Raw genomic sequence first — 21,402 nt, 5'->3', positions numbered from 1 at the left:
TACGCATGTAGTAAAAAGCGGTTATTTCAATATTACAAATAGACACTCCAATTTTATTTATATGTATAGATTAGTATAGATATTCGTCCGTCATCCCGTTTTTTCTGAGTTAATCTTTCTTTGTTTCAGGTCTACCAGACAGTATGCTTTTATGGTTGCTGCAGAAGCTCAGAGGGAGTAGGCCGCGACTACGTGTCTGCGTCAGGCAGCACGCCTCCTCTCAATGCTCAGCCTTCTACATCACAGCCGACGATGATGTGTGAGTAGACCTTTATATAATATAGTTTAATAAACGTGCTTTGCTTTGCCGAAAACATTTTTTTGTTTGTTTTCATCACCTATTGACCTCACCACAAGTTTTATTTTTCTAAATGCCATGACAAGGCAATTTTTTTATAAAATCACCTGTCTTAATGTTGTGTATCGTGACATTTCGTTTTCATAAAAACTTTTATTGTGTTCCTTATCATAACCAACACCGAATTTCTGGAAATATGCTGGATGTGTTAAGTTCAGTTGTCCTTAAAACTAAACATCAGGTACTTGGAATTTATAAGCTTTCTTTGTTATTGTTAAATGTTAATTGTCTTGTATTGTGTACTTGGTGTATAAGAGATGTTCTTGCCTTACTGTGATAGATTTTTCATTGAAAAAAACAGATATTTTGAACAAAACATGAGGCCGGACTTGCCTGAGTTTAATTCTTTTCAGAGATTTTGTCACGACTAACGTTAGTCGTGGCCCCCGTCAAAATTTTGTTTCTAGCTAGCTCCCATTCTCGTTGGAAGCTACTGAAGATGCCCTATATTCGAAATAGGCTGTTTAATCCTTTTCTACGATTAATTGTGCTTTAATATATTGTTATTTAAAGTTTAGTTTATTGGCGAAACGGTATAAAATATTTCAACCATTTATCGAAGAGATAGAACATAATAATAATATGACGAATAAGAATACAACTTTTTAAAAATGTGGGTTAATTTACAGAATATTTAAAATTATTTTTCGTTTCCACAATAGCGTAAAGAATTTTGGTTGTTGTTGACGTAATGTGTGAAGTTTGAGCTGATATTTTGGGTTTATGTCATTTGTTTTGGATGTATAAGGATACCGGTATTATGTTTATTTCCTTATAATTATTAATTGATAGAAGTATGAGTGAATAAAATCAAAAAGAAATATTCATAGTGTATTTAATGGAATCTAATTAAATTAAGTTTTAATATTACACTGTTTGCGGATTACTTTTTTGTTAGCAGCGAACTTGTTATAGGAACCTAGTCTGCGGTCAGGCTAGATACTGGTTGTTAGCACAGCAGTCAGTATTTAACCTGAACGCAGTCATAATTACATCGTGGGATTGTCAAGAAACTAATTGAAGAGACCTCACGCGAAAAATTTGTCACCCTTCAAATCGATGCCTCCATTGAACACTACTCTAACTCAAAATTTTGAAATTTTCGATTTTCACGCAAATCGCTTCACTATTTTAAAAGTATTACAATTCATTATTGATGGAGCTCGAAGCAAGAGTAAATCAGCTAGTTACACAAGAAAAAACCATAAATATATCTGCAATAATAAAGATTTTACCAACTTTTTTCGCTTAAACTCTCCTCTAAACCTACGAATTTGGAGTTATAGTAGTATTCATTGGAGGCATCGAAATGATTGTGCTGGTATTTCATATCTATCACAGTCGATATTTACCCTGAACGTAAAATTCAGGGTAAATATTGATTGCGTTAGGTATAGCGACGGTAATATAATGAGGAAACAACTTTAAGATCGATCAGCCAAGGAATTTGATCTTTAGAAACATCTACAGCCTGATGGGTAAGGCGCCTGGTATACTTGTATTTACTGATATGACTAGATCGCGACTCTTATGCCCAAGGTACTTTTATTTTAATGATTACATCGTTGTAATAACTCATATTCTGGATGAATAACATATGTATGTAACCCCAGGCATAGAATACAAAATGTATGCAACAATGACACTAAATTTGGTCAGGATTCTAACCCAAACTAAATGGAACATTGAGTGGTCGGTATAACTAACCGCTAAATTATTAGAAACTTTTATTACATCTTTTTACGTACTGTGTATATAAAATATAAATATATGGAATCTCCGAAAATGTAAGTCTATGTTTGTTCTTACGATAAACAATATACAAATAAGTAACTACTATAGGGGAATTGGTCTATATCTATCCTGACTAATTTACTTAATTAATTTCCTTAAAGTTACCTTTTAAGATTTTCCTGCGTTGTAAATAGCCCACTTCTGTAAACGAAAATCGTTTCGAAATCAGACGTATTGCTTATAAAACAACACACCACCAATAAGGTAATGGGCCTGAACCAAAATGGATACATGGGCGTGGTCAGGCTAGATACTGGCTGATGGTACTGCAGTCGTACCGCAGTCTGTAGCTAACCTGAACGCAGTCGCTACATCTTAGGGTTTGTAAAGATATATCATGATTCCTCAGTTTAAAATATCATTACCAGCCCGATCTGGATATATCGCTGTTCGGTGTTGTCACTTAAAGATTTTTGGATAAACTTAAAAATACATAAATTTACTAGTGGTAGGACCTCTTGTGAGTCCGTGCGGGTGGGTACCACCACCCTGCCTATTTCTACCGTGAAGCAGTAATGCGTTTCGGTTTGAAGGATGGGGCAGCCGTTGTAACTACACTTGAGATCTTAGAACTTATATCTCAAGGTGGGTCGCGCATTTAACTGTGGATGTCTATGGGCTCCAGTAACCGGTTAACACCAGGTGGGCTGTGAGCTCGTCTACCCATCTAAGCAATAAAAAAAAACCTACCCCAGTCGATATTTATCCTGAACGTAAATTCAGGGTAAATATTGATTAAGGTAGGTATAGCAGCTGTAACGCGATGGGACCCGAACGTTTTCCCTTAAAATTTAACAATAAGAGGATTATCGATGGAAACTTCCGCTGCCTAATGTTTGAGAATCTGATCTGGTTTCCTCGAATCGTTTGATGAGACTAAGCCGGCGCTGAGGTAACTTTTTGGCAATGCATACATACTCAACACGTGCTCATAAATTAAATTTACCATAAATGAATGTGGTGTAATAAAAAAGGAGCCCGCAAGATTTATAAACTTCGTCATTTCTGGTATTTTACTTACTGTATTTAATATATAGCGTCATACTGAGTGTTAGGACGCGGTATATTGTTACCTGAATAATCGCAATGACAGTTTTATGTTAGACTGGTCGGTATGGGGTACGGCTTTGATAGTCTCTGACTGTAAAACTTACTTTCGCGATTTATGTTGGGTTTTGGACTGGGGTAGTTGAATTTTCTTAAATGTCGGCATATAAACTAGGTCAACATGATGAAATACGCTTAAACGGTTAAATCTATTTCACTGAACTCATGAATCTTTATGTTAATTGGTGGTATTAATGAGTCGTTTGGTACTTACTATGAACTCCTGTATCTTGATTGTATTAGCATGTGCATGAATGTGTGAACAAGTGACGCAACTGAGTAGTCTGGGGTTTGCTGCCTTAAATGATATCTCGCCCATCGAACGTTATTGGATACATGTCTGTAGTCACGCTAGGTACTGGCTAGTGGTATAGCAGTCATACCACAGTCAGTACCTAACCTGAAGGCAGTCGCTACATCTCAGTACAGAGAAGTTACTATAAAATTATTCCTCACTCATGAAAAACATCGTATGTCCAAGCTGTTCTCAGGGCGATGCTGGTGGTGGAAAAAACCTACTCCAGTCGATATTTACCCTGAACGTAAATTCAGGGTAAATATTGATTGAGGTAGGTACGACATCTGTAACATAGTAGAATCCTGAAGAACTAACCTAAAATTCAACAACTGAGAAGTGAATTGCAAGAGGAGTCGGTGACCGTACTGCATAAGGACTGCAGCATAGTTGCAACCGGGTCCTATATATGCATTGTAATTTTTAATTGTGGTGTTTATTGTGCAATATGAAAATTCTTCACTCAAGAAAGTCATCATGAGCTCAAATTGGATACAATGGCTGTGGTCACGCTAGGTACTGGCTTGTGGTATAGCAGTCATACCACAGTCAGTACCTAATGTGAAGGCAATCGCTACATCACTGCGTTGTGAAAATATTAATAAAGGATTCCTCACTTCAGAAACCCATCGTCCGTCTGAACTGTAATCACCTTGATGTTGATGATATCGAAATCTATCACAGTCCATATTTACCCTGAACGTAAATTCAGGGTAAATATTGATTGAGGTAGATATAACAACAGAAGGATGTCTCAAGATAATGAATAAAATCCCGTGTACTATTATTGACCGTACGACTACAAATTTTGAGACAGGCACAATTTTGTATAAATAGGTACTTTATAAATCTTGACGAATGACATCGACGACGAATGATAATTTATAATTGTAGTGTAACAAAATCAAATCAGCAGGGATTAATTTTTTTTCTAATTGTGTTTATGATTAACTCTGCAGTTCACTTGACAAAGAACTTATCAATTCTAAGTTGTAATAAAAAAATAGTTTAACAATTCTTTACTGAAGAAACTCTTCATCAGCCTTAATTGGATACAATGGCTGCTGTCACGCTAGGTACTGGCTTGTGGTATAGCAGTCGTACCACAGTCAGTACCTAATTTGAAGGTAGTCGCTACATCACAATATTGTGCAGAAATTAAAAAAGGACTCTTCACTGAAGAAAAGTATTGCATGTCTAAGATGTTCTGACGGCGGCGCTGGTGGTGGTAAAAACCTACTCCAGTCGATATTTACCCTGAACGTAAATTCAGAGTAAATATTGATTGAGGTAGGTACGACATCTGTAACATAGTGGAATCATGAAGAAATTACCTAAAGTTCAACAACTGAGAAGTAAATCTCAAGAAGAGTCTGTGACCGTACTGCTGTGTACTGTTATCGACTGATGTAACTTTGACGTTGCGTTTGTACTTTCTAATTGTAGTCTTTATACTGTAATATGAAAACTCTTCAGTCGAGGAACTCGGCATAAGCCCAAATTGGAAACAATGGCTGTGGTCACGCTAGGTACTGGCTTGTGGTAAAGCAGTCATACCACAGTCAGTACCTAATCTGAAGGCAGTCGCTACATCTCAGTTCAAGGAAGATATAAGAAGAATATTGCTCGCTCAAGAAATTCATTGTCTGTGCAAGCTGTTCTCACGATGGTACTGGTGGTGGTAAAAACCTACTCTAGTCGATATTTACCCTGAACGTAAATTCAGGGTAAATATTGATTAAGGTAGGTATGTCAACTGTAACATAGTGGAATCATGAAGAAATTACCTAAAGTTCAACAACTGAGAAGTAAATCTCAAGAAGAGTCAGTGACCGTACTGCTGTGTACTGTTATCGACTGATGTGACTTTGACGTTGCGTTTATACTTTCTAATTGTAGTCTTTATACAGTAATATGAAAACTCTTCAGTCGAGGAACTCGGCATAAGCCCAAATTGGAAACAATGGCTGTGGTCACGCTAGGTACTGGCTTGTGGTAAAGCAGTCATACCACAATCAGTACCTAATCTGAAGGCAGTCGCTACATCTCAGTTCAAGGAAGATATAAGAATAATATTGCTCGCTCAAGAAATCCATCGTCTGTGCAAGCTGTTCTCACGATGGTACTGGTGGTGGTAAAAACCTACTCCAGTCGATATTTACCCTGAACGTAAATTCAGAGTAAATATTGATTGAGGTAGGTACGACATCTTTAACATAGTGGAATCATGAGTAACATACCTAAGATTCAACAAATAAGAAGGAAATCTCATGAAGAATAAGTGGCCGTAATGCACGAGGACCTAGTTGCGACTATGCCGTTGCATTGTTGCATTTGTAATTTTTAGTTGTGGTGTTTAGGGTCAATTCCCACTGAAAGAGCAGCGGCGCGCAGCGGCCGTAAGAGCAAGTGACTGAGCGCGGCGCCGCAAGGGGCAGTGTGGCGCCGCGCGGGGCAGTGCGGCGCCGCGAGAGGCAGCGCGGCATCCCGAGGCGCCGCAATGAGCCTCCGCGTGGTAGCTTTGAAAACAAGTGTGCGATCTACTTCACTCAAGGAATGTTGTGTGGCAATAAATATGGTGGATTTGGATTTATGTATCATAGCACTGGCTGTAGAAGAAGAACAAGATACCCTCTAATAAAATGACGCGAAATGCGCAAGCGGCAGGGCGGGCGGGTATGAAATGGTCGCTCGCGCGCAGCCGCGAGTCTGTCAGCTGCACCGCGGTCGGCCGCACGTCATCTAGCTGCGCCGCGATCAGCCGCGCGGCGCCTCTTTTGACTAGTCGGTAGAAGGCTCGTGCAGCCTCGCGACGCCACGCTACCCCTCCTTTGCCTTCAAATGACTATGAACTTTTAATCACGTAGATAAGATTCAAAATAGTTTGTAATATTTTGCCTCAAAAAGACGCTGCCGGCCGCTGCTCTTTCAGTGGGAATTGACCCTGTGCAATATGAAAACTCTTCACTCAAGAAAGTAATCATGAGCTCAAATTGGATACAATGGCTGTCGTCACGCTAGGTACTGGCTTGTGGTATAGCAGTCGTACCACAGTCAGTGCCTAATGTGAAGGCAGTCGCTACATCTCAGTATTGTGAAGATATTAAAAAAGGATTCCTCATTCCAAAAACCCGTCGTTTGAACTGTAATCACCTCGATGTTGATGATATCGAAATCTACTCACAGTCCATATTTACCCTGAACGTAAATTCAGGGTAAATATTGATTGAGGTAGATATAGCAACTGTATGATCCTGAAGAACTTCCCTAGGGTTAAATAATTCAGAAGGATGTCTCAAGAAGAGTTTATGTACTAATGAATAAAATCCCGTGTATTATTATTGTCCGTATGGCTACGAATTTTGAGACAGGCACAATTTTTCTCTAAATTAATACGTACTTTATACATCTTGAAGAATTACATCGACGTTGAATGATAATCGCAGTGTAACAAGTTAAAAACAGCAGCGATTTTTTTTTTTTTCTAATTGTATTTATGGTGTACTTTGGAGTTCACTTGACCAAGAACTTGTCAATTCTAAATTGTAATAAAAAAAATGGCGCGCATGCAACTTGGTGCACGTGAAACTTCTTTTGTGATGGGTAGTATTGCGGTTTTCTTAATTTTTCATGCTGTATATATATATAAGCGAAAGGATCTAACTCGCTTTGTCCTTTCCCTCTCTCCACGGTCGATTGGTTCACTCTCGCTCTGTCTATTTTCTCACTCTCGCTCTTCCTAATTTGTATCTTTTCTCGTTAGCCGTAACGAATCTGTCGTGAGGTAAATTTTACTCTCAACGCACCTAAAGAAGTTTCAGTTCTAAATCTTTAACAATTCTTTACTGAAGAAACACATCAGCCTTAATTGGATACATGTCTGTGGTCACGCTAGGTACTGGCTTGTGGTATAGCAGTCATACCACAGTCAGTACCTAACCTGAAGACAGTCGCTACATCTCAGTACAGGAAAGATATTATAAAATTATTCCTCACTCATGAAAAACATCGTATGTCCAAGCTGTTCTCACGGCGGTGCTGGTGGTGGAAAAAACCTACTCCAGTCGATATTTACCGTGAACGTAAATTCAGGGTAAATATTGATTGAGGTAGGTACGACATCTGTAACATAGTAGAATCCTGAAGAACTTACCTAAAATTCAACAATTGAGAAGTAAATTGCAAGAGGAGTCGGTGACCGTACTGCATAAGGACCCGGTTGCAACTATGCCGTTGCATTTGTAGTTTTTAATTGTGGTGTTTATTGTGCAATATGAAAAAACTTCACTTGAAAAACTCATCATCAGCTCAAATTGGATACATGTCTGTGGTCACGCTAGGTACTGGCTTGTGGTATAGCAGTCATACCACAGTCAGTACCTAACCTGAAGGCAGTCGCTACATCTCAATATTGGGAAGATATAAGAAAAATATTGCTCGTTCAAGAAATCCGTCTGTGCAAACTGTTCTCACAACGGTACCTGGTGGTGGTAAAAACTTACTCCAGTCGATATATACCCTGAACGTAAATTCAGGGTAAATATTGATTGAGGTAGGTATAGCAACTGTACGATCCTGAAGAACTTCCCTAGGATTAAATAATTCAGAAGTAAATCTCATGAAGAGTTAGTGGCCGTAATGCATGAGGACCCAGTTGCGACTATGCGGTTGCATTGTAGTTTCTAATAATAATTACAGCATTTATTGTACAATGTGAAAACTCTTCACTCAAGATACTCATCATTTTATTTTATTTTTTATTTATTTTTTTGTTTTTTTTTTTTGTTATCGACTCAAATTGGATACAATGGCTGTGGTCACGCTAGGTACTGGCTTGTGGTATAGCAGTCATACCACAGTCAGTACCTAACCTGAATGCAGTCGCTACATCTCAATACAGGGAAGATATTAAAAAATGGTTCCTCACTCCAGAAAAGAATCGTCTGTCCAAGCTGTTCTTACGACGGTGCTGGTGGTATAGTAAACTATCACAGTCGATATTTACCCTGAACGTAAATTCAGGGTAAATATTGATTGAAGTAGGTATAGCAATTATAAAATCGTGGATCCCAAAAAGCCTCACACTTAAGATTTTATTAATAACAAGTTAATCAATTGGTGTGAATTTTTTCAGGCAATAAATACTTAAACGCATGTTGATAAACGATTTTGACAATTAAATAAAAACGCTTTAAAATTAAAATAAACCGGCAAGATTGATTTGATTTCTTATATTTTGATTATAATGTGTACTATGAGCTCTCGCAGAATAGTAAGAATCATAACTGTTTTTGTTCTGTTAAAATAAAAGGTATTTTTATCTTAACGCGTTGATTGCCATGTAAGTCACCGGTGCCCTACGCGTCGCACTGAAGTAATTATGTAGGTAGATTTATCTCTTCGATCTTCTTACTAAGGCGCCGGAATATCTAGTAGACTTTGGGATAGACGAATACAAAGATACTATGTGAATCTATTTCTAAGAGACCTAAAAGACTAAAACATACATTAACAAACAAAAGAAAGCATAGTTAGGCTATCCAGGCACTTAGTAACAGAAATCGACATAAGTATTTCAGTGCGCCGCGTAAGGCACCCGTGACCTACACGGCAGTCAACGTGTTAAGGAATCTATTAACAGAAGAAAAGTGTATTTTACTGACATACTATGTACTGACTAGTGTTCCAGTAGTAATACCCTATATAAAATAAGCTATCTCATCTATGTCGCGACATCGTGAAATAGTCAAGATTCCTCGCTCAGGAAACTCACCGCCCCTTCAAATTGGATATATGTCTGCGGTCGCGCTAGGTACTGGCTGGTGGTACACCATTCGTACTACAACCAGTACTTAACTTGACCGCATTCGCTACATCGTGGGATTGATTAATGAAGAATCGTCACAGAGGCCAAATTGGTGCTGATGGTATTAAATACCTATTCCAGTCGATATTTACCCTGAACGTAAATTCAGGGTAAATATTGATTGAGGTAGGTGTGTCAACTGTAACATGATGGAATCATCATGAAATTTATTTAACATTTAACAACTGACATCGTCAACAGCTTTAGAGCGCTAATGTATAAGACGTCCTATTGATTTATGCGACTATGCTGGAGCCTGAATCATAAGGCTGGCATCTTTTTTATTCTAAATAATTACGTATTTTATACATAATGACGAATGATATCCATGATTAAAGAATATCATCGTGTAATAAAATGAAGTTGGCTAAATTAATACAATCATATTTTGTAATTTTATGATTATTGTGTTTGTGAGCTCTCGAGGTGACATGTTATCCGTTTGTATGTACTGTATGGTGTAAAAAAAATTTATTTAGATACTCTCCACTCGAGAAACTCATCGTAAGTCCAAATAGAATACAATGGCCGTTGTCACGCTAGGTACTGGCTTGTGGTATAGCAGTCGTACCACAGTCAGTACCTAACCTGAAGGCAGTCGCTACATCACAATAATGTGAAGAAATTAAAACAAGGACTTCACTCAAGAAAAGTATCGCATGTCCAAGCTGTTCTCAAGGTGGCTCTGGTGGTGGTAAAAACCTACTCCAGTCGATATTTACCCTGAACGTAAATTCAGGGTAAATATTGATTGAGGTAGGTACGACATCTGATACATAGTGGAATCATGAAGAACTTACCTAAAATTCAACAACTGAGAAGTAAATTGCAAGAGGAGTCGGTGACCGTACTGCATAAGGACCCAGTTGCAACTATGCCGTTGCATTTGTAGTTTTTAATTGTGGTGTTTATTGTGCAATATGAAAACTCTTCACTTGAAAAACTCATCATCAGCTCAAATTGGATACATGTCTGTGGTCACGCTAGGTACTGGCTTGTGGTATAGCAGTCATACCACAGTCAGTACCTAACCTGAAGGCAGTCGCTACATCAGTGCGTTGTGAAGATATGAAAAAAGGATTCCTCACTCCAGAAACCCATCGTCCGTCTGAACTGTAATCATCTTCCTGTTGATGATATCGGAATCTATCACAGTCCATATTTACCCTGAACGTAAATTCAGGGTAAATATTGATTGAGGTAGATATAGCAACTGTACGATCCTGAAGAACTTCCCTAGGATTAAATAATTCAGAAGGATGTTTCAAGAAGATTTTGTGTACTAATGAATAAAATCCCATGTACTATTATTGACCGTAAGACTACAAATTTTGAGACAGGCACAATTTTGTTCTAAATAAATAGGTACTTTATAAACTTTGACGAATGACATCGACGATGAATGATAATTTATAATCGTAGTGTAACAAAATCAAATCAGCAGGGATATTTTTTTTTTTCTAATTGTGTTTATGGTTAACTCTACAGTTCACTTGACAAAGAACTTATCAATTCTAAGTTGTAATAAAAAAGTGTTTGACAATTCTTTACTTAAGAAACTCTTCATCGGCCTTAATTGGATACAATGGCTGCGGTCACGCTAGGTACTGGCTTGTGGTATAGCAGTCATACCACAGTCAGTACCTAACCTGAGGGCAGTCGCTACATCGTGGGATTATGATTGATTGTGAAGATACTGGTGCTGGAAGATGCTGGTGCTGGTGATATCGAAACCTATCACGATCCATATTTACCCTGAACGTAAATTCAGGGTAAATATAGATTGAGGGAGGTTATAGCAACTGTAACTTGGCGGTAGCTTGAATAAATTAAGATTTAACAATTAAGAATTTTGTTATAATTGGACAATAGTATGATGATAACTAATAGCTTTATTTCAAAACAGTGTACAACACAAGATCATTTAAAAAATCTTTTGACATATATCGCGTGTTCACGGTAGGTATTGGCTCGTGGCACTATGTAGTACCACAGACAGTATCTAACCTGAACACAGATATTTCATCGTGAAATAAAATGGAATGGAAGTTTTTATTTATTAAAGAAAAATCCATTAAATCATTATTATACTGGGTTGTGAACGAAATTCTGTAGTATCGTATAGAGCTGTCACTCATTGCTTGGCTCGATTACGGTAATGTACTTTGGACTAACATAATTGTCATATGATCTGAAAACGTCGAAGTTGGAAAAGCGCCCCTAACGGCAAACGTTTCAACTCCATACAAATTTGAGTTAGCTTTTACGCTATAGAGAACGTTAAAAAACTCACACTAAGCACACAGTAGCATTGTGTTTCTCTCTAATTGTTTACTGTCATCATAAAATTTCACTGGTGGTAGGACCTCTTGGGAGTCCGCATGGGTAGGTACCACCACCCCGCCTATTTCCGCTGTGAAGCAGTTATGCGTTTCGGTTCGAAGGGTGGGGTAGCCGTTGTAACTGAGACCTTAGAACTTATATCTCATGATGGGTGGCGCATTTACGTTGTAGATGTCTATGGGCTCTAGTAACCACTTATCATCAGGTGGGCTGTGAGATCGTCCACCCATCTAAGCTATTAAAAAAAAAAAACCATTAATCTGACAGATTTTAAACTGTAACATTTTAAATATGCATGTAGTTTTTTCTTCGTTACTTAGAGTAGATAAAATTAGACTCAAAATCATTTGATCCCCTCATCTCCTTTTTATCATCGCACCTCCCGCCATCCGAGCAGAGTTCATCCATATTATCTGGAACGCTGCGTTCATCGACAGTACGTTTCGAAAGATCTTTTTTGCCACGTACCATACGGCTTTGGAATGAACTCCCCTCCATGGTGTTTTCCGAGCACTATTACATGTCCTTCTTCAAACGAGGCTTGCGGACAGTACTTAATGGTAGGCAGGGGCTTGGCTCTGCCCCTGGCATTACTGACGTCCATGAGTGACGGTAACCACTTACAATCAGGTGGGCCGTATGCTCGTCTGCCTAGAAAGGCAATAAAAAAAGTCAATTTCGATTTAACACTGAATAAAGAAAAACTTCAAATGTCACTTGCGAAGCTCCAGCTGAAGTAGCTGTTTATAGATTTCGGATACCATACAGCACTATACAGTTTTGTACCTTTCAGATTGTTGCAGACGGCTGAAGAAGTGCACCTTCCAAAACAATTGAAACCAGAATTTGGTGGGGGATACAAGGAATTCACTGTACGCGATATGCATTGTTTTCAAAAGGTAATTAAAATTGTATTGCTTACATCATCTGTTTTTTATTCGATTGTCTATTACTGTCCAACTTTTTTTTTATTTGTCAAAAATTCTATTGACTAAAACTGACGACTAAAACATCCACCATAATGTAGAATTCTAATTCATCAACAATATCAATAAATATGAGACGTATAAATTCTGTGGTTCTATTATACAACAGAAAGTAGTGGTACTTTTAAGTCCTAAACTTTAACTGTTCAACTATTTAGATAAGAGAGGTTCGAAGGACCAAACATTCGTTTTACAGTATTTTTCATCCAATAATTAACAAGGTGCCAAGTTTCGAGAGACTTCATATAAAACTGCGCTTCAGTAAATAAGATTAGCCTTATCGAAATATTGACTCTTAGGGCTCGTCAGCATCAGAACTCCTCAATACGCAGGAGCGTGGAGTCCTCGTGAAGCACGTGCTGGAGTCAGCTCGTGCGGAAGCAGGCGATGAGCATGCTTTAGAACCGGCGTTAACCCTAAGGCCTGGACAAAGTATTGGTATGTAAAGCTTCAACAAAAGACATTCTGCTTTTTTTAATCATCCTTCACCATTAGTAGTTATTGTAAATCATATGTAGGCGTTGTCGCTGGGCAGTTGGATGAACATACACCAATAGATTGTAGCTCAAAATAAAAATTAATTCTTATAATTATGGTAAAGAACCCACGATCAATCGTTGAGAACAGCATGTCAAAAGAATAAATTCTCTAAGTAGTGTTTTTATTTTTTTATTGCTTAGATGGGTGGACGAGCTCACAGTCCACCTGGTGTTAAGTGGTTACTGGGGCCCATAGACATCTACGACGTAAATGCGCCACCCACCTTGAGATATAAGTTCTAATGTCTCAAGTATAGTTACAACGGCTGCCCCACCCTTAAAACCGAAACGCATTACTGCTTCACCTATCCGCGCGGACTCACAAGTGGTCCTGCCACCAGTAAGTGTCACTTGTGTACTCCATCGAGTGCCACTAGGAGGGCCAGTTGGTGTCGGTCTTTCGGAAATTATTCGATTGCCGCATATCTTTAATGTATTAGATTATAACTAATGACAGTTTGTAGTACTCTAATCTTCGGATATATTAATATTTTCCCAACCGCATTAACTGCATAAGCCAGCCATCTTTTATAGTGGCACTAAGAAAGAACGCAAACGAACAAGGGGCCGTTTTTATTAGTTACGTAACGAACTCTGAGAGGAGGGTTGGGGGGGGGGGTTTCTTCCTTTAATTTAATCTCTCCAGTGTGCTTAGTGCGAGTTTTTGAACTTCTCGATTTACAGTTACAACAGCGCCCCTAGCGGCAAACGAAGGGAACCTGTTCCAACTCTATACAAATTTGAGTTAACTTTTACACGATCGAGAAGTTAAAAAACTCGCATTAAGCTAAGCGCACAGGATCACAGGTATACTAATATATATAAATCTACACTGGTTTTTACGGATGTTCCGCAATGCATCCGATTGACTTGAAACTTGGTATCCATGTAGAAAATACATATACTTAATGGATAGGCATATTTATATGAGTGTTGGACTCCTTATACAAGTTGCAGGGGCGTTAATGATGAGAATCTTTGTGGGGGTGAGAAATAATAATGTTAATTTTAAATGCCCAGCGAAGCGGGCGGGTACAGCTAGTATCTATTAAAGGCAGGAAGTTAAAGTGGGGCAATTATCATCCCCCAGTGCCTGCGTGTGTGAGTCGGGGCGTTGTAGCGAATATGTTTCCGTTGCACGAAAGAAATTCTCTGGAGAACCTGCGGAAGAAGTGGGTGAAGACTTTCTTCTCCCCACAGCCTTTAGGTAAGGTATTTTAATAATTGATTGGAAAATTATGTAAACAACTATGTATTTGTGTTCGGTATTTCATTCAAGTATTCGAAGAAAACGAACAAATTTTTCATATACTCGTTGAAATAGATAACAATTAATGAACATATCGCCGATCGTTTGGAACCAAGTCTGCGGAGGGACTTCGGTTCCCTCTGTATTTTTTATCGTATATTCATTCCATGGGGAGTGCTCTGACGAATTGTTTGAGATGATACTATTATCTCGTTTTTACCATCGCACCGCCCGCCACCGGAGTAGAGTTCATTAATACTACTGGAGCCACTGCGCTCATCCACAGTGCGCTTCCAGAGATTTTTTTGCCACGTACCATCCGGCTATGGAATGAGCTCCCCTCCATGGTGTTTCCCGAGCGCTATGACATGTCCTTCTTCAAACGAGGCTTGTAGAGAATACTTAATGGTAGGCAGCGGCTTGACTCTGCCTCTGGCATTCCTGAAGTCCATGGGCGATGGTAACCACTCACCATCAAGTGGACCACATGCTCGTCTGCCTACTACAAGGGCAATAAAAAAAAACAAAAAAAAAACAAAGGGGCAGTATTATAACAAAAGATTCCATAAAAATTAATCTGTTTTTCTTTGTAAAAATGTTGACTTCATGGCATTGATGCATATGATAAAATCGATTTGTAGATGAAATAAGTGAATATTTCGGCGTCAAAATCGCGATGTATTTCGCTTGGCTCGGCCACTACACGCGGTCGCTGACCGTGCCGGCCGTCGTCGGTTTTATATTCTGGGTAAGTTTGCGGAATTTAGATTTATTTATTTATTGCCTCGACGGGTGGACGAGCTCACCGTCCACCTGGTGTTAAGTGGTTACTGGAGCCCATAGACATCTACAACGTAAATGCCGCTACCCACATTGAGATATAAGTTCTAAGGTCTCAAGTATAGTTACAACGTCTGCCGCACATTCCGTTTGCACTTTGCATGACAAGCCACTGGATCAACCTTCATCGGATGCCCCTGTTACCCATCACAACGTCACTAAAGCGCAACTATCGGTTTCATCCGGGACAGCTGAGGTTCAATCTGGAACACTCAATGAAAAGTGGGTTGAGGTTAAGTCGCGTCGTTCCCGAGGTCCACCAGCTAATGTACTCAAAGGAACGGCCACGCCCGGAACTATGACCATCGAGGCTGCTGAGAGATGGAAGTATTTACACCTTTATTTTGTTAAGGAGGGAACTACCGATGACATCATTCGCGATCACCTTACGCAGATTTGTAAACAAGATGTATGTATAGTCGAGTCACTAAAACCTCGCGGTAAATACGCCTCTTTCAAAATAAGCGTTCCCGTTAAAATGGAGGGTTTGGTTATGTCTTCGGCAAATTGGCCAGAGGATATTTGCATTAAGCCATGGCGGCGGGGATTTCGTAAGCCCAGCGACATTTAAAAATACAAAAAATATTGGTAAACCGTTTTCAGTGTATATTTTATATCAAAATGTACGCGGTCTTAGATCTAAGTTAAGTTTATTTAAAAAATCACTTTTGAATACGAATGCACATTTGATAGCTGTTACCGAGACATTTCTTGTTAGTTCGGTATATGATGGAGAGCTGTTCCCTAGGGGATATACTGTCTATCGACAGGATCGTGCTAACGATGCAGGCGCGGGTGGCGTCTTGCTCGCTGTTCGCGACACTTTCTCCTCACGCCGTATTACTAATATTGATGGTCTCACGGCGGCGCAGGAGGTTTTATTTGTATTAATAACTTATAAAAATATTAAGTTTCTCTGTTGTGTAGTATACTTACCGCCTAATTATAATAATATGGAGTATATACATGTGTTACAAACCATCGAAAATGCTATTTGTAAACTTGCACCGGTGGAAGTAGTTGTTATTGGTGATTTCAATTTAAATTCTGTGTCTACCTATGTACGCGAGCAATTCGAATATTTCTTAAATTTTTGTAAATTAACGCAATTTAATACTATTCCAAATCATCATGGAGGTATCTTGGATTTCGTTTTGAGTGGACTACACAGAGAGCGTGTCTGTGTTGTGAGGGGAATCGGTGCTCTCGTGCCGGAGGACTGCTATCATCCTACGCTTGAAGTATCCGTGCGATGGCCTAGCAGGCGGAGCTGTGTCGGCGCCGGCATGCCCTCCCTCCCTCTATCATCCGATCCAGCCTACGTACTGGATCGCGGCTTCCAATGGAATTTTCGTAAAGCTGATATTAATGTACTATATGCATCTTTTGCTGAGATTGATTGGAGTGACATTGTTTCTGAGACGGATGTCAACATCGCTCTTAATACATTTTATAACAAATTATACTCTATAATCGACTACTGTGTGCCGACCAAACGTTGTATAGTAACAAATCAAACCAATAAATACCCAACTTGGTTTACTTCCGAAATAATACAAAACTTAAGATTCAAACATTTTAACCACAAAAGGTACAAAGCTGAGGGAAAAGAAGTAAATTTAGAATTGTTTAAATATTATAGGAGTAGAATAAAATATCTGATGGAGACAGCGTATAAAAAATATTTGTTGAGTATAGAGAGAGACATCGGTGATAATCCAAAAATATTTTGGAAGTTTATTAAAGATAAGAGACAAAGTAGGCATAATTGTAATAAATATTATGATTACTTGGGAAAACCTGTGGAAGGACAATACGCGGCAGATGCATTTGCAACTTACTTCAGTTCAGTTTTCTTAGCCGATGAACCCAAATTAGATCCAACTGAGGCCCAGCATAGTGCAGCAATAACATCACAGTTTTGTTCCAGTGCTCGAGTAGCTTTATTGACTGTAGATAATTCCGACCTGCGCTGTGCTGTGAAGCGCATTAAGCCGTTCTCCGCATCAGGTCCAGATCGTATCCCTTCCTTTTTGGCTAAGGATTGTATAAGTGTGCTTAGTGTACCACTACTACATATTTATAATCTCTCACTCCAAATGTCCACATATCCATCTACGTGGAAGCACACTAGAGTAACTCCGGTCTTCAAGGGTGGTGACCGCACAGATGTGAAAAACTATCGACCCATCGCAGTGTTATCAGTATTTGCAAAGATATTTGAGTCCATTATTAATAAACATGTTAGTGCGCAGATCCGGAACCAATTGACTGACAGTCAACATGGTTTTCGAGCTGGTAGATCTACGGCAACTAACCATATTAATTTCGTCAACTATGTTGCTGCTGAAATGGATGCAGGGAAACAAGTCGACGCTGTATACTTAGACTTTGAAAAAGCCTTCGACCGTGTCGATAATGACGTACTGTTGATGAAATTTGCTTCATTCGGATTTACCCCAAAACTCCTCAAATTATTTTCTTCTTATCTCTCTGATAGGTCTCAGCATGTTGAGTTAGCGGGTTTCAAATCTAAAACTTATTTTACAAGATCAGGGGTCAGTCAGGGTAGTACGCTTGGTCCCACTCAGTTTTTAATCATGATAAATGATCTATCTTCTATTCTCAGTGAGAGGACCAAGTGTCTTATGTTTGCGGACGATCTTAAGCTGTACGTTGGGGTCGGGTGTGATGCTGAGCACCATGCTTTGCAACGCGACATTACTCGGGTTGCAGAATGGGGAGAGCGTAACCGCTTGCATTTTAATACTAATAAATGCAAGGTCGTTGCTTACAGCCGGTCACGGTCGCCCGTGTTGTTTCCATACCATTTATCTGGAGTCATTTTGAATCATGTGGCAGTTATACGTGACCTGGGAGTTATTTTCGATTCCAAGCTAACGTTTAAAGATCACATACAAAATATATGTAAAAGGGGTAGTGGTCTGCTCGGGTTCATAATTCGTCAGACGCACGACTTTGTAGGCCATCGTGTGATTGTTATGCTATACGATGCCTATTTGCGAAGTAGTCTTGAATATAACGCACTCGTGTGGGATCCTCGCGAAGCAGTTCAAAAGCTAATGCTGGAAAAACTACATAAAAAATTTTGCAGGTTCCTATTCAAGAAAATGTATGGATACTATCCGTTCTTGTATCCATCACTTTATGTGACTGGTATGGTCGGATTAGATACTCTTGAGCTCAGACGGAAGATGACTCTTATGGTGCATTATTATCAGCTATTGCATAACAAAATTGATAACTCCACTGCACTGGAATCAGTGTCGTTATATGTGCCTGATGGCTACATGCGCGGATGTATGTGTGGAGGGGTGCGTCGCCAGCGGCAGCTTCTTAGTACTATGCACGCGCGTACGCAGCACACCGCTAACTCCCCGACGCATCGTGCTGTCTCGTTACTCAATGGCTTGCTAGCCTATGCTCCGGAAATGGATATATTCCATGATGGTTTGCAGCGATTTATTGTTGTTGTTAGAAATTACTTAAGCTAATTATTAATACCTTACAAATGTTTTGGTTTATACTGTTAATTTGTAAGTAGACTAATTAAATAAATAAATAAATAAATAAATAAATAAACGGCTGCCCCACCCTTCAAACCGAAACGCATTACTGCTTCACGGCAGAAATAGGCAGGGCGGTGCTACCTACCCGTGTGAACTCACTAGAGGTCATACCACCAGTAATTTCGGGTTTAATTTTTATTACACGATGTTATTCCTTCACCGTGGAAGTCAATCGTGAACATTTGTTAAGTGCGTATTTCATTAGAAAAATTGGTACCCGCCTGCGGGATTCGAACACCGGTGCATCCCTACATACGAATGCACCGGACGTCTTATCCTTTAGGCCACGACGACTTCAAAAATGGAAACGATTTGGAAAAGTGTAAAAGCTTTGTGTACAGCGGCTGTAAATTTGATTTTAATTCTTGTAGATATGGCTGGGCACTGCGAATGAGCAGTGGAAGGACATAGCGTACATGCTGTTCTCATTGTTCAATGTATTGTGGGCGTGCATTTATTTGGAGACTTGGAAAAGGTGAGTGCTTGGCCGTGTGAAGACCTAATTTTTGGCCCGATGAGCGAAATTCGACCATAATAACGGATACCTTAAGATTTAAAATTATTCTAATGAGCAATTTTAAAATTACATTTCAAAAAAATTCAATAGATGAGTAGTTAAAAAGAGATTTTTTGAAAACCCTAAGCTCGTCAGAACAGGGGAAAAAATGGTGCCAAAATATATTTTTCTACAATATGTGTAAATAGAATTAATTTTACTTTTAAGTGATTTTAAGGTACCTGATGAATTACAGGCTCGGGTTATAATTACGAATTTATTGTCTCACGTGTCCTGTGTTAAGTGATTATAAGTTTACCGGACGGTTACAAAAGAAACACAAATTTACAAAAGGATATTTGAGTCTTCTATTATCAAAGGTGGCAATCTGTGCATTTGGACAAAAAAATGTTATTGATATGTCAATACAGATTGATTTGAATATAATCGTCTCCTTCAAAGAATACGGTTCAAAACCTGCATTAAATAAAGGTTAATAGTTAACCTGTTATTTATCTAAGATGTCGTTCCGAAGAGTTTTGTGACTGCCAATAAGTCGTTTTTCTGATTTACCAATAATTGTCCAAAAGTCAGATTGCCGGCTTTGATAATAGTCGACTAATTTAAGCTAAACCTACAACACACAAGAATTAAGTCCTATACAAATAATGCACTAAATTGTACAATGACATCATCGTTTATTTAACCACACAAACTATACCAACACCGTATTGTATTTGTGAGATATCAAACCAATTCCTAAACGCATTCGATACCTGTAATTCTAAAATGTAGCTATCTCGCTCTTTGCTCAACTTTCGTCTTGTCTTTTTCTAATGGCGAATTTACATTACGAAATTAGTGGCATGAAATTAATTTCGTGACATTAGTTTTACCAACAGTTTTACGTGTAATTTAATACTTTCGTAATGCATGCATTAATTTCATGCATGCAAATTAGTTTCGTGCCCTGCGCGATTTTTTGGTGAAATTAGTTTCATGCAACTAATTTCATAGTGTAGACGCGACGTAAGTGTTCGGTTAAGTGTGCGCTCCTATATTAAATAATACTTATTAATTAATTAAGTGTTTTAATCCATATATGAAAGTATTGAACCTCACAAATAACGATTGCCCTTAATAGAGTAAGATCCCAGGGCCCCCAGACGTCACGTATTTTCTGACGAACGAAATGTGGCCGATTGCGTAGTGTTAATATGTACACTAAGGACGCATGCCTACCTGCTACCTTGCTTAGACGGCCAATTTTCAGGTATCAGGTACTCAACGTACATAAAAATCATGACCTACTTCACTTATTTTCTGAAAGCTGAATTTTCGTATATTTTAGGCAATATCCTTAAAAATAAGTCGCCAATACTCCCAGACACTTTCCGTCGGCCGAACTGCTTTGCAGACGCTTTAAAGTTCCCAAAATAATGACCTAACTTCACGTAAATTCTGAAAGCTGATTATTTAATTTTTAATTAATTTTCTTTTAATTTTAATAATTAGCAGGTAGGCATGCGTTCTTAGTACATACAAACACTACGCAATCGGCCACATTTCGTTCGTCAGAAAATACGTGACGTCTGGGGGCCCTGGGATCTTGGAACTAATTTATAACTAATTTATAATAACTATCTAATTTATAAACTCTCATTTAATATTTAATTAAATTATTTGCTGAGTCGTATTTTTTTGCATTTTAGAAGATCCTATTTACACTTTTTGGAATGTTTGAAACAGTAAATATACTTTACTATATTAATTACATTTAAAAACAGACGTATTGATTAATGATGTACCCTTTCACTCGCTAGGTACTCCAACGTGTTGGCTTATAGATGGGGGACCCTAGACCAGCGCGACGACTTGCTTCTCGAGCCCCGACCGCTATTCCAGGTGACGAGACAACCCAATAGATTTTAATTTAACA

The 21,402-nt window shown here is 38.7% G+C and overlaps 1 protein-coding gene and 1 non-coding gene across 5 annotated transcripts in view; both read left to right on the top strand.

Annotated features, from left to right (window-relative positions):
* LOC101747096 (anoctamin-8) overlaps positions 1-21,402 on the top strand; it is a 59,618-nt gene that overhangs the window by 6,862 nt on the left and 31,354 nt on the right. For all 4 annotated transcript variants that reach the window (XR_009976954.1, XM_038021172.2, XM_038021170.2 and 1 more), the window contains exons 3-9: positions 130-259; positions 12,557-12,662; positions 13,049-13,187; positions 14,379-14,495; positions 15,179-15,285; positions 19,339-19,442; positions 21,287-21,368. Coding sequence is in view for 3 of the 4 variants with exons in the window: in XM_038021172.2 (XP_037877100.1) it covers positions 130-259; positions 12,557-12,662; positions 13,049-13,187; positions 14,379-14,495; positions 15,179-15,285; positions 19,339-19,442; positions 21,287-21,368 (785 nt within the window). In the remaining variant the exon portion in view is untranslated. The remainder of the gene's footprint in view (positions 1-129; positions 260-12,556; positions 12,663-13,048; positions 13,188-14,378; positions 14,496-15,178; positions 15,286-19,338; positions 19,443-21,286; positions 21,369-21,402) is intronic.
* On the top strand, positions 11,351-11,452 carry Mir3294 (microRNA mir-3294). Its single transcript, NR_107578.1, has one exon. It is a non-coding gene; the product is annotated as a microRNA mir-3294 (primary transcript).

The sequence above is a fragment of the Bombyx mori genome, chromosome 28 (genome assembly GCF_030269925.1).
Source record: "Bombyx mori chromosome 28, ASM3026992v2".
Classification (NCBI taxonomy): domain Eukaryota; kingdom Metazoa; phylum Arthropoda; class Insecta; order Lepidoptera; family Bombycidae; genus Bombyx; species Bombyx mori.
The sequence above is the reverse complement of the archived record's forward strand: the minus strand, read 5'-3'. Positions and strand labels throughout refer to the sequence as shown.